Genomic DNA, 14,976 nt, shown 5'->3' on the forward strand with positions numbered 1-14,976 from the left:
CGAATCGTAAACCGTCTGATACGAATCCTATCATACGGTTTCGCATCAAACAGTTAAGCGTACAATCGGTCCAAAAGTCAAAACCGTCTTATACCATCGTATCAGACGGTTAATGACCCCAAACCCGTCTGATACGGTTCTAGCTAAACCGTCTGATACGATTGTATGATACGAATACGACTTTTGGACCTAACCGTACACCATACCAAACACCTCCGGAGTATATTGATGACATGCATGGATAACTACGACATCAACCTAGGGATTCTCCCGAGTGTTTTGCAACTATGCGAGGTTATCGATTGCACCAAAAAATGCGGAAGTTTTGAGATGATAAAAAACATGTGTGGGGAATTTATTGTAATCTAATAACCACGGGGCGTATATTGTCATCTAGAGTCCGTGCTTTAACTGAATGTTTTACTCTGCATAACAACAAATCTAAAGCGGAAGAGAATTACACGGCGGTATATAAATCGTCGCTTGATTATGCACATTGTCAAACAGTGGACGTCGTCGGCTGAACTTGGTGCATATCTGTTTCGCCCCGCATCCCTGGTATATAGGAGTCGTCAGTAGTTAACAACTCGCAAAGTTGGAGCCGCAACGCATCCGATTGAAGTCACCAGATTATCCAGTTGACGGTCATACCTGGGATTGGAGCTCAGCTTATGCGCATCTCCATAGGTTAGCACAGTGGGTTTGGATCATAGGCAACAGTATTATAACATAAATTTCAACTGCAGCTCTATCAAATATGAGAACGTTGTTGCTGCTGCTGTTGTGCTTCGTGGCTGGTGAGCGCGTGCGGGCGACAAGTGTCACTGCCGGGCCGATGCAGATTGATTCCATGGATGCAGACGTTATAGGTAGGTGGACGTTGTGTTTTAAATCAATGAAGTTGTCGTAAAATATGTATTCATCTAAAAATTCAAATTGATTTAAAGGTACATGTGAGTCATGTCTGTATATATAAACCAAATTAAATCATTCACCAAGGCCCATCTGTTTACCATGCATTTAGAAAATACTTGGACCCGACGAGAAATATTATAATGTTCCTTACAGGTGATCCGACAATCCAAACCTGCAGAACATACCAAGGGATGTTGTGTACGTATTTTTTTGATATTTTTATTATATTACATTTGTCTTAAATATAGACAATGGTGTTCAAAGTCGAACTTCAAAACAAAATTTGTCTGTTTAAATCGATTCCGTTTTCTTTTCTACAATAAGCTTAATGAAAAAAAGTCTACTCATGCACATTTTGTATATATCATATTGTGTTTTTGCCTCTACAAGATAAAATATTCAACCCGAAAAAGCAAATTCTTTGTTTTGTAAAAGCTTTGTTTCTCAAGTGGTTGTCTTTATTTAACTTTTCACTTCGAATTAATACATTGATATAGTAATACAAGCTCATTTCTAGAACTACCGTGATGCGAAATTTCATGAGCACACAAACGTCTTCTCCTCCAGTATGCCTGGTTGCCACCATCGCCAAAGCAAACACCATCCACCTGGCGTTAAGAATTCGTGGTTACACGGCTGTGCAGGCAGACATAACTGGTAATGAGTGTTATTAACAGTATCATCCGGTATTTGTACGTTCTTAACATACTTTCCAATCCCCTATATTAAAGAGTGCATGTTCAGGTTTGTGTACATTTAAACAATCCCATTGTGTCACAATTAATTTGAATTTAATACCTTCTTGAAGAAACATCCTACATCATCATGCATTTATGGGCGAGTTGCTTATTTGTTTGTGGTATAAAAATAACAATAAATTATTTGTTTGTTTGTTTGGGGTTTTCGCCGTTTTCATCAGTATTTTAGTCATAAATCACACTTTAACTGGATAAGCTTGTTTATCAGTACTAAGTGCACAGTGAATAGCTCACACTTTACCTGAATAAGCTGGTTTATCAGTACTAAGTGCACAATGAGTAACTCACACTTTACCTGGATAAGCTGGTTTATCAGTACAAAGTGCACAGTGAATAACTCACACTTTACCTGAATAAGCTGGTTTATCAGTACTAAGTGCACAGTGAATAACTCACACTTTACCTGGATAAGCTGGTTTATCAGTACTAAGTGCACAGTAAATAACTCACACTTTACCTGAATAAGCTGGTTTATCAGTACTAAGTGCACAGTCAATAACTCACACTTTACCTGAATAAGGTGGTTTATCAGTACTAAATGCACAGTGAATAACTCACACTTTACCTGAATAAGCTGGTTTATCAGTACTAAGTGCACAGTTATTAACTCACACTTTACCTGGATAAGCTGGTTTATCAGTACAAAGTGCAGAATGAATAACTCACACTTTACCTGAATAAGCTGGTTTATCAGTACTAAGTGCACAGTGAATAACTCACACTTTACCTGGATAAGCTGGTTTATCAGTACTAGGTGCACAGTGAATAATACTCATAGGGATTCCCTAAGAATAGCGAACTGCACGTGTGTGTTGGTGTTTCGACTCATTGACGCCATATAACAACATATTCATTTATGATTTTTATATAAACTGCGTACAAATTGTTAAGAGCAAACCTGGTCTGTTTATCTCTGATGATCTGAAATTGATATCTGAAAATCAAGTTTTTATATAAGATTCTTTGAACATTATACTCACCTATGCTTATTTAGCTGTGCTACAACCTTTGAACATACATTTGTTTCGTTTACCATATTTAAAAACATCACGGTGTCATGAGAACTTCATACATTTGTAAGCCACTTACTTTATAGTTTTACAATTTGTTCATATATAAAGTAAACCTCATCACACGACCAAAAACGAGAGTACCTTAATATTATATGCATGTGTATTTCGAAGTTTATTTGCACGTTCATCAGCCTCTTCAAGCGAGCATCTATAGGATAGACCTGTGATTTATTATTTGCATATCTAACAAAAACGCTTACATCTACATACAGCCTCTTCTCCCGGCCAAATCTGCGTGTATCTTGTCCCGGGTACCCCCATACAACAACTGTGTATGATCCACAGTAACGTTGACTGGACCAGATACACGGCGTGCGTTGATGTATCCGTCAAGGTAATATCTTCGATGTATGATTGTTTGAAAACGTACTCTTTAATCTAATTAAATAGTTGCCTTCTGTCACAGAGACAATGTCGGGCATGATTGTTGTTTGCACATACAAACGTCTTTTTATTGTCAGAGTAGATCGGATACATCGCTGGATATGTTTTTTATAAGTTTGTTAAGACTTGTTATGATATTTTGAACGAAAGATACACTGGTCTATATTTTCTCCCACAGATGAATGGCCAAATGTACTGGGATCCCTTTGGATGCTTTCAAATCCCGAACACAAGCTCGTTCAATTTGGGAGGTAATCTATACACACTGATGTTGTTCTTGTTTATTTTGTAGTGTATACTAAAGATAAAATAATATTCCCTTTCACACATTGCTCTCATAAAGCAGTGTGTTAACCCTCGGTATACTTTATCAAAGATATTTATACATCGAGTATTATAAACAACCTTTCAAATATATTCTTATTTCACAGAATTATTTTCAAGTGATGGGATGGTTACCTCGGCTGCCAGTGGTAAGTAGTTTCTTCATAAACTGATTTTGAACGAATGGAAGTGTCATTCAAGTGATTTTAATGGAATACTATACGGTCAACACAAATAGCTAAATCATCGCTTAACTTGACTTACACATTCTTATTGTGTCGTTATGACTGGGTAACTAGTCTAAAAGTCTTCAACACTTGGCTCCGCAAAATTGATATGTACCTTCATGTGTTCATCGGTGAGGACATTTGTTGTTTCTGCGTCTTTCTAACAAGTCAGAACGCCATGTTAATGGTCTGCAGTTTATACTTCCGTGATCGTGTAATACTATGCGCATGGTTATTTTGCAGATGATCCGACATGCAAACCCGGTGAATGTCAAATTTGCAAGTCTTATCAAGGAAGTGAAGGTATGTATATACTATGTCTTTTTTTCAGCTCATATATTTGTTTATCAAAGGTCTAGTTTAACGTCCTACATTCAAGCAAACTTTTTCATCCCCAAGTCGCGTGAGTGTTCTTGTGAACACCGTGTAGTGGACACTTATAATCGGTAATCGATATACCTCTGAATTGTAAACACTTCTGAATATGATTTATAAATAAGCTCAGAGAAAGGATTTCATATAAATATTATTTACTTTATTGCGAATACATTCACTGAGATAAATTGAAATATCTCCTGCAGGACCAGATATTCATTAAAGTAGATCTTAAAGGGATCTTTTCACGCTTTGGTAAATCGACAAAATTGAAAAAAGTTGTTTCAAATTCGCAAATTTTCGTTTTAGTTATGATATTTGTGAGGAAACAGTAATACTGAACATTTACCATGGTCTAATATAGCCATTATATGCATCTTTTGACGATTTTAAAACCTAAAAATTATAAAGCGTTGCAACGCGAAACGATTGAATAATTTGGAGAGTTCTGTTTTTGTCGTTAAATTTTGTGAAACTACGAAGACTGCTTATATAATGTATAAAATACTTCGAGTGTATGTACTCGGCGGAATAGCTCAGTAGGCTAAAGCGTTTTTACTTCAGGACTCTGGCAGGACTCCATGGGTCACTGGTTCGAAACCTGGTCCGGGCAATGTTCTTTTCCTTTTTTTAATTTTAATCTTGATTTTTTACTGGAGCTTTTACGATCCAATGTTTACATTTATCGATATAAAGCATTTAATGAATAAGTTAAAAAATGCCAAAATCTGTGAAAAGGCCCCTTTAACATATATCTTTAAACTTTGATAAAATTTAAATACGGTATCGGATTTTGTGTGCTCATGCGAACTTATAACAATCTCTTCGTCACTGCTTCTATAATCAACAGAACACAAGAGAGACATTGTTCTCCTTATTCCGCACTCTGTATACAAATATTTAGCAATGGAAATCGTTACTTTTGAATAATATGTATGTTACTGTTGTTGTTTTTGTTTTAAAACGTATACATAATGTTTATGACATTTATAACATTGAACATTTCATCAAACTGGCTTTGTCGTTTGAAGTATGCCTGGTTGCCACTATCACTAATACAGACACCATCCATCTGGCGTTAGTAACCAGTGGTTACACACTGGTGGAGGGAGACATCACGGGTAACTTGCCTTACAATAAATAGCAAAACTGAGTCATAACTTGAATGTTATCAACTGCATCCAGTTGTTTCGCTTAATTAATCAATAATCAAAATGTGACATTGGGCTCTATTACTATTGCATTAAACATAAGTTCGTTTTATCATTTGAGTTTTACAATATATTGAAAGTTGAAACATTTTCCAAAATATGTACCTAATATCTTTTTTCTGTAAAGCCTCCTCTCACAATCCGATCTGCGTGGATAATGTACCAGGTACCCCCATACAGCAACTATGTATCAACCCCAGTAACGTTGACATGACCAGCTTCAAAGCGTGTGTGGACGTATCCATTAAGGTAACAACATCGATAGTAAAAACCATTGGAACCTTTGTACTGATCTTACCTTTTTGTGTTTGTTATGCCAAATTCAGAAATGAACAAATTTACATGTCCACGAAATAGTCTTCTTAAACCACTTTGTTTCATGCCTTCAAATATAAATGATTTTACAGTATATTTAAGGTAACTTAGATGAACGTTTGTTGTAATACTGTATAATTTGTTTTTGTGAAGTTGTTGATTATTCTTTATTGTTGGAATCCGAACCTCTTTCGCTCTGTCCACAGGTGAATGGCCAAGTGTATACTGTACCCATGGGCTGTTTCCAAATCCCGAAACCAAGCTTAAGTTATCTGCAAGGTAAATTCTTACATACATAATGGCAAAGCGATTGAAAGCGCTCATGTTCGTAAAATTGGGTTGAAAAAAAAATTGTCTTACATTTACACCATATGGATACTACTTACAATGTAAGTATGTCCCACGTTAAACGTTTAATAAAATAAAATACATGGTGTGCGTATTTAGTTAGATTATTGTTTATGACAAATAATAAAAAATATTTTTAAAGACATATAACATCTCAGGTTATTGAAAAAATATGTTGTTCTTGTTTATTGTGTAATTTATAATAAAGATAAAGGAAATTTCCATTTCACACATTGCTCTAAAAAGCACGATGTTAAACCTCGGTTTATTTCATCAAAGACTTTTATACATAGAGTATTATAAATAACCTTTAAAAATATATTCTTATTTCACAGAATTATTTTCAAGTGATGGGATGGTTACCTCGGCCGCCAGGGGTAAGTTTTTTTCCGAAACTGATTTTGAACGAATGATAGTGTCATTTAAGTGATATTAATGGAATACTATACGGTCAACACGAATAGCCAAAGCCTAGCTTAACTTGACTTACACATTCTTATTGTGTCGTTATGACTGGGTAACTAGTCTAAAAGTCTTCAACACTTGGCCCCGCATAATTGATATTTACCTTCATTTGTTCATCGATGAGGACATTTGTAGTTTCGGCGTCTTTCTAACAAGTCAGAACTAGCTGGCAGTTGTCTGCAGTTTATACTACCGTGATCGTACACTACTATGCGCATGGTTATTTTGTAGATGATCCGACATGCAAACCCGGTGAATGCCAAATATGCAAGTCTTATCAAGGAAGCGAAGGTATGTGTATACTATGTTTTTTTCAGTTAATATATTTGTTTATCAAAGGTCTAGTTTAACGTACTACTTTCAAGCAGTCTTTTTTATCCTCAAGGTCCGTGAGCATCCTTGTGAACACAGTGTAGTGGACATTTATAATCGGTAATCGATAAAGCTCTGCATAGGAAACACTGCTGAATATCATTGATAAATCAGCTCAGAGAAAGGATTTCATATAAATATTATCTACTTGATTGCGAATAAATAGACCGAGTGGAGAGTGGAATCTCCTGGGGGACAAGATATTCCTTAAAATAGATCTTAACATATATCTTTCAAATTGGATACAATTTAAATACGATACGCACATGCGAACTGAAAATAATCACTTTGCCACTGCTTCCATAATCAACAGCACACGCGAGAGACTTTGTTAACCTTATTCCGCACTCTATATACAATTATTTAGCAATGGAAATCGTAACGATTGAATACTATGGATGTTACGGGTGTTTTAAGTTGTTTATGGCATTTATAACATATAACATTTTATCAACTGGCTTTGTCTCTTGTAGTATGCTTGGTTGCCACTATCAGTAATGCAGACACCATCCATCTGGCGTTAGTAACCAGTGGTTACACACTGGTGGAGGGAGACATCACGGGTAACTTGCCTTACAATACATAGCAAAACTGAGTCATAGCTTTAATGTAATCAACTGCATCCAATTGTTTCGCTTAATTAATCAATAATAAAAATGTGACCCTGGGCTCTATAACTATTTTATTAAACATAAGTTCGTTATAGCACTTTAATTGTTATATATATTGAAAAAAATTTCACATTGTATACTAATATATTTTTTCGGCAAAGCCTCCTCTCACAATCCTATCTGCGTGGACAATGTCCCAGGTACCCCCATACAGCAACTATGTATCAACCCAAGTAACGTTGACATGACCAGCTTCAAGGTGTGTGTGGACGTATCCATTAAGGTAAAAACATCGATGGTAACAACCATTGGTACCTTGGTAACTGATATTATTAATTTGCGTTTGTTTTGCCAAATGAACGAATATATATGTCCACGAAAAAGTCTTCTTCAGTTTCCACTTAATTTCACGCTGTCAAATATAAATGATTTTACAGTATATTTTAGGTAACTTAGATGTACGTGTGTTGCAATACTGTATAATTTATTTTTGTGAATTTGTTGATTATTCTTTTTTGTTGGAATCCGAACCTCTTTCGCTCTGTCCACAGGTGAATGGCCAAGTGTATACTGTACCCATCGGCTGTTTCCAAATCCCGAAACCAAGTTTAAGTTATCTGCAAGGTAAATTCTTACATACATCATGTCAAAGCGTTGGATATTGTTGAGGTTCGCACAATTGGGTTGAAGAAAAATGTGTGTTAAATTTACAGCATACGGATTCTACTAAAAATATCAGTATTTTCCACTTAAAACGTTTATTCAAATTACATACATTGAGTGCGTATTGAGTTAGATTATTGTTTATGCCAAATAATAAAACATATTTTTAAGACATATTACAATTGAGAAAACATGTTCGAAAACCAAATCAATATTAAAGTACAACAACAACACCTGAGCAGGCTGTCCAATAAATTACGGCAAAAAAAAGAAAGTATAATGAGAGGATGCGAATAGTTTTCATTTCAATTGCTAATTCCTTCCAATATCATCTGAATCATTTTCATATTGTCGCTAAGTTTATTTCAATAACAATCTTTTCGTCTTAAGCACCATCGCGGTTTTATGCCTATGCATTATGACTTTAACAGAAAATGTAAACAAGTTCTAATTAATTCTTTTCATAACAATGTGAAGGTCAATACACGTTTCTAACAATTTTCTATCACGTGTTTTACAGAACTGCTTATAGATGCTTTCCGAGCAGACGCCATCGGTGAGTGTGCTTTATCAAATATTAAATAACTCTATGGTAATGATTAGACAAATACTGTTTCAGTCATGTCATCCTCATATTTTTATGAGACCAATATAGAAGATTGTCTATTTTATTGTTGAAAATATAACTTTTACTTTAATCGTTATTAATATAGTGGTCAGGTTTAAATATTTGCATTTGCATTTAACGAGAAAAGTAAAAGGTCAAATCTGCCAATGAAGGTGTCGACCAGGAAGATGACACGTTTGACTTCGCCATTGGAGATGATGACGGCACTGTTGATGATGACCCCACTGGTGTGGATGACGGGAAAACGATATGTCACAGAGGAATGTGTAAAATATGCCATCATTACCAGAATAAGAAAGGTAGAATAGCAATATGAGTTGTGCATAGCCACGAATACAAATACAATTATGATTGGTGTCCAAAGATAAGCTCTTAAGAACTCTGCAAGAATTAAACGATTTATATTTAGAGTATATTGTGAGAATTTCGGTTGTTTCTTATATGCACACGCTTCCACAGATTGCATATACCGTTTCAGCCTGTGTTATTGCCAAGGCAACCAAGAGAGGAATGGGTCTCGGACTGGTTGTCAACCACCACATCGTCCTGAAGGGAAGACTGAGAAATGGTTAGTTTTAACATCACTGATCATGTTGTGATCTAATGAAGAACGTCACAAGCACTATTGACGACACATCCGTCTATGATCAGCCATATCGGTTACTAGCATTTGCCAGGCGATAAAAAAGTATTTTTTTCAAACTAAGTCTCTTCCTGAAAAATAAAATTTCCTGTATTGAAAAAAGATTTAAAAAAAACAACTTAAGTGTTGTGTTCGAAATTAAATAATGAACTCAAAGGTGGTATACAACATACAATAAAATTCATACATGTTTTGAACGCAATGTAATCTGTTGATGACTTATTAGATTTGTCTAAATTTTTACTCATATATTTAAACTTTAAACACAACCAAACGTTCATGTGTTTAACTTGTCATGCATTAAAAGGAAATGACATTCCAAATTTTAGATTCTCTTATCTGCACGCGTCACGTGCCCAGGTTCCCGGCTGTAAAGTAAGTGTGTCTGGTACCCAGCCGAGTGGACACGACGAAACAGGCCGCGTGCGTCAACGTCACCGCTGAGGTATGGCTAAACGTTTGATAATCAATTCCAAACCATACAAGGCCATAACAGTACATAACATAACATACCACTGGATTGTTTGTTTTTACATAGTATACAGCAAACAAGGTGACAATCCATTTGCATCCACAGGAGATAAATGTTATCATCAATACACGATCGCTAAATGGAAAGTGAGAACAACATCAAAGGATAAAGGAACACAAACTAATTAAACCGCCTCGGAAAGTTAAATGCCATATTTAGGAATTTAAATCAGAACCAACGCAATCAAAATTTCATTGCATATCATGTCAACACAAATTCATTCTCGATGAAGTGACCCTAACGATATTAAGGTAAAAAAAACGTCGCGCAGCGGCATTGATCGCTTATACATATCAGCTTTAGCATACCTATGCGATTCAAAAACGTTTGCACGCGTCATACATTTTCGCGACCGTATTTTGATAGATTTAACGCAGCATCGTGCGGATATATGCACTTGAAGAACACACATATCAATAACTTCATTATTGTTGTGTGAAAAGCTCTCTATGTTATCTTTTTTTTCGAAGCGATATTATTTTTATAAACGACACGTCGGAAACTAGGAATTGTGACGTCAGTACGGGAGTGGTTATTAGCACACATGATCCAGGGACCAAACTATTGAAGTACAATGACGTTTCTGTTTTGAAGCTTAAGTACAAATAAATCCTTATTTTCACTTATGAGGTTGGACATTATCGGCTTTCTTACAATTTTAACGACATCCCTGATTGTATAAAGGAGATCAATTAAACACATATTGGATTATTTGAAAATTCCATGTAGTTGGGGCAACAATTTGGTAATGAACGCCAATTTTAACTATGATTCACCCACAATTGACCAAATGTCTTCTTAATCAAATGCCGTAACTATTTTCTATGATAGAGACTGAAAATTCAGATTCTGTTGAAAACCTGGAAATAACCCAAACTTCATATTTATGTGCTTAAAGACAGGACTAGGGATGCTATATCTAATGGCGAACTTCTTATTAAAGTTATTTGTGTTCAATTAATTGAATGATAAAAATGCATTTGTTTTGTTTTGCTGTGTTACATACTTGAATGTAAAAGCAATTATGTGTCTTCTTCCACTATATGATAGGCATACATTTATTACAAATACGCTCATACGCGTTGGTATGTACATTTAGTCGAACTTATAATCATATTTCAACATGCTGTATAATAAAATATTCAAAAATACTTTAACCACTACACCAATATAAAAAATAATAACGCGCGTTACCATATCGCATCGTTTATTTTCGAAATACACTATGCCATATTTTATTACATCATATAGTAGTACTCCATAATCATATACACAAATATATTTTAAGTTGAACTACATCAATGCAAACCTTAATAGTTTGTACCTCAAACAAACTATCTGTTTCAATCTGACGGCGATAGTTACTTCCTATCTAATTGAAGGTTCGAGACCGGAAGTTCAACCGCTCTGTAGGCTGCTTCAAAATCCCTAGAGACGACATCGACGCTCTTCCTGAACTCCAAGGTTTATTAAGCTCGTTCATGCAGCGCCTTGTGACTTCCGATGACGTAACACCCGGCAGTGACGTTATCAATGACAACAAGAAAAACGATGATCAGACATTACGATTCAAGGGCCATTAATAATAACGCTCGGTCACTTTGACAGTGTGCTTTGTTTTTATGAAGTTTTTAGATATGATTAAGAAAATCCAAGTAATGAAACTAAAATGGTATTGAAACTCCTTTAGATCTTATGAGAATAAATCAATCAGAGATAAAGTAGAATCTCAAATAAAAATTTTCTGATAAAGTATTAGTGCTGAACAGATAAAGATGAAGATACAACGTATATACTTCAGAAACGAGAATACAATATTGGCAACTCTTAGAAATACTGAACTGACTTTGTATACAATAATTTTGTACATTTTGTACATGGAACTCGCGTACTCTATGCTCGACTTGCCACAATTTGCTTCCTGTTTTTCTACTGCTACTTATATATTCTCTATGTACTCCCCCCTCTTGGTAATTGCACTACGGAATTTTACAATAAAGCTTATTGTATATGATCTTCATCCTTGTAGTCCACTTATCTGCTAGCCGAGTTGAACTGACAGACTTATTGTTATAGGTCTATCAAGCCACATGCTGTCAGAAATCCGAGTTCGAAAATCAATGTACATACAAATCTCGGATCCCGAAGGTGTACAAACATCAGTACAAATATAAAAATTTGATAACCTTCGGAACTGTTCCAGAATCAGTTAAACACCATATTTTTAATTTAACTCATCTAGATATAGCTTCTTACACTCATTACGTCTAAAATAGTTCACATTGAACAGCCATGATATAATAGAATGTTTTGGGCACTATGGAAATATCCACCAGTACATGCAAGCTGTTAAATGATATTCTAATTGTTATACAAAACATGCATGCTGTTAAATGGCATTCTTACTTAAACTACTGGCATGTGCTTTCCGATACATGGCAGTTGCATTTTGCCAAGTTACATATGATGTGCACACATTTAATCTTCTATGGAATGAAATGTCCGCCAGTCCATGCATGTTGCTAAATAACCATTGCATACTACTTAATGACAAATGCATATTGCTTAACGACAAATCCATGTTGGCATATTACAATTGCATGTTGTTATATGGCAAATGTTTTGGTACTGTGCTATTCTTTACCAACACACTGTTTGTACATTCCGACTTTACACTAGTAATTATACCAGCAATTACACCATTAATTACACTAGCAATTCAACAAGACGAAAGCAATATGCATTAACCATGTTGCAAGGCATGACACGACATGAAGTTAATCAAATGCAACATGACAATTTGTAATATGTTATTCATATAAAGCGGAGAACCAGAAACATCGGGATCAATCAACTCCAAATTATGTTTTTGCTATTAAACCACGAGGTATTACTTTTATCGAAAAAGCCCTTCTGCGAGTCAGTAAAACGTCAGTAGCAGGTTACATGTAGTTGCGTGTGCCCAAACATATCTATGCATGGTTAAAACGTGTGATTGTCAGTACATTCGTACATCCGTCTTTGCTTTTCAGTCACACAAACGTAAATTATTAACACAGCTGCGCACTTTGTTGACTTTACACAGTTAAATAATTTTTTAAGATTTGCACGTCATTTTCATTTTTCGTAATTCTTAGAAATCATTTTAAGGGACATGTCACAGATTTTCGTAGTTTAGAAAAATATCATTTTAAACGTTTTTACACAAATCTATGTTTTCTCGGGATTCGAACCCGGGTCCTTTGGAAGCAACAGCATGAGGTTTACCACTGCGCCAAGCACACTGTTAAAAATTATTTCGCATTATCAACGCTTTGTTAGTAATACTCGTATTTTACAAATTATCGAGGAAAAGCGTTACTCAAGCATTATTATTTTACCGATTTCGAATGACAAGTATCAATAAATGAAGAAAACTGTTTCTAAGTAAGTAGCGTTATTTCGCCTGCTTAAAACTATATATTTTCTTGTTTGAATATATGCCTTTTTTAAAGAAAATCGTCATTTTGCGAAACTGTTAACAAGTCCATCTAACTGCGTAAGGTCAACAAATTATCCGGCGACCCAGTTTCACAATCCTGGCGAATGTGAGTTTTGTTAGTGGTCATAATACCGGGAGAGTGGTTTTTCCTCCGGGTGCTCCGCCCCGCCCATCCCCCACACACACAAGAACAATATTGCATAAAATTGAAAATTTTCATTACAACTAAAAATCCAGAAATTGAAGCTATATTTCACATGTCCAAACTTTCGGTCATCTAGTTAGATACATGTAATACGATTAGAGATATTGCCAAGTAGTCCAGTCAGTTTAGCTGAAAAAAGGGTCGAACCTAGAACTAATTGCAACAGAAATTCTTTTTGCATTTTAACCAACATATATGTATATAGTAACTGTGATAAAAAGTCCTCATGTGTACCCGCTTCCGTTAACAAGATTTTTTTGTTCTAGACACGAGGGTGATAAAGTTATTGCAAAATTCATATGATCTTACTGGTTTAGTAAAATAAGTCAACAACAACGATTGACAATGAATTAACTATTTAGTTTGAATCACAACAGCTACATTTATTATACTAAACATATTACAATTAAATTTTACTAATGTGTACTGGCCATATGCGTATTTTTTATTTGAAATTGTTATTTTCGGGGTAAAATTACCCCACCCACTAATAAATTTGCTTTCTTTTTCAAACAGTGCACTATTTACATAGGTTAGACCACTGAATAAATGTTTGCAACAAAAAGGATATAAAAACAAAATATTTACCCAATAATATATGAATATATATGTATATTATATTATTGGCACATATCAATAGTATGATGTTATATATTTATTTTGGTTTTAAAGAAACGTTGATAAATAAGGTTATGAAAAATAGCACCTACACAACTAGTTACTAAGTTACATAGTCAATAATAAGCGGTTTTAATTTTAAATGTATTATCTTTGCAAACTAAAAATTTGCTCTAACATATTTTTGTCAGGCTTATACAAAATTTTCTAGTGATAGACAAATATGTGTATATTTTGACAGCAACAAATCAAAGGTTCAAACCGCATCATGTTATACATAGTACTTTTATAGATGTATACAAACAATATTCATACATATAAATGACCAATCAACGATCAATTGTCTGTACCAAATGCATATGATGAAAAACAAGTAACATAAATCAATAAATTCTAACTGACATGAAATCAGTTTCATTTTGGTAGCAAATCATTGTTTGTTAGCATAATCAGTATACAAATTCTTGAACGTGTGTACCTATCACAGCATTAAATATTAGAGAAACTTTGTATCTATGTACACTTACATACCGGCAATCTAGCAAATATTTCATTCCATACAAATCTCATTTTCAACTATATCCAGTTCTGTAGGTTTTACGGAATTTGAACACGATACTCCCCTGCATCCACCACAACAGTTAGAACATTCTACAACATGTTTTCTACAGGTGCATTTTTTCATATCACAGTTGAGCTTACAGTTGCAGTGAATGATGGAAAGCAATTTGTCAGGTGCCGGTGGCAGTGAAGATTTCAGAGAAAGCATCTTTCACTAGACAACTTGCCACCCATAATCAAGAGGGTTCAGCGAGTTGTCGCCAATCC

The 14,976-nt window shown here is 34.9% G+C and overlaps 1 protein-coding gene across 19 annotated transcripts in view; it reads left to right on the top strand.

The window, feature by feature from the left end:
• The first annotated feature begins 503 nt into the window (after positions 1–503).
• The window catches only part of LOC127865617 (uncharacterized), a 71,760-nt gene continuing 57,287 nt past the window's right edge, over positions 504–14,976 (top strand). For 5 of the 19 annotated variants that reach the window (XM_052405499.1, XM_052405502.1, XM_052405500.1 and 2 more), the window contains exons 1-15: positions 505–869; positions 1,069–1,113; positions 1,483–1,572; positions 2,959–3,080; positions 3,309–3,381; positions 3,562–3,603; positions 3,925–3,984; positions 5,088–5,177; positions 5,395–5,516; positions 5,789–5,861; positions 6,266–6,307; positions 6,627–6,686; positions 7,241–7,330; positions 7,540–7,661; positions 7,930–8,002. In XM_052405499.1, the coding sequence (XP_052261459.1) occupies positions 758–869; positions 1,069–1,113; positions 1,483–1,572; positions 2,959–3,080; positions 3,309–3,381; positions 3,562–3,603; positions 3,925–3,984; positions 5,088–5,177; positions 5,395–5,516; positions 5,789–5,861; positions 6,266–6,307; positions 6,627–6,686; positions 7,241–7,330; positions 7,540–7,661; positions 7,930–8,002 (1,216 nt within the window). In that variant the 5' untranslated portion in view covers positions 505–757. Of the gene's footprint in view, positions 870–1,068; positions 1,114–1,482; positions 1,573–2,958; positions 3,081–3,308; positions 3,382–3,561; positions 3,604–3,924; positions 3,985–5,087; positions 5,178–5,394; positions 5,517–5,788; positions 5,862–6,265; positions 6,308–6,626; positions 6,687–7,240; positions 7,331–7,539; positions 7,662–7,929; positions 8,003–14,976 lie in introns of those variants that run through there. The other 14 variants (XM_052405497.1, XM_052405495.1, XM_052405496.1 and 11 more) reach the window with 12 other exon arrangements.

The sequence above is a fragment of the Dreissena polymorpha genome, chromosome 2 (assembly GCF_020536995.1).
Source record: "Dreissena polymorpha isolate Duluth1 chromosome 2, UMN_Dpol_1.0, whole genome shotgun sequence".
NCBI classification, from domain to species: domain Eukaryota; kingdom Metazoa; phylum Mollusca; class Bivalvia; order Myida; family Dreissenidae; genus Dreissena; species Dreissena polymorpha.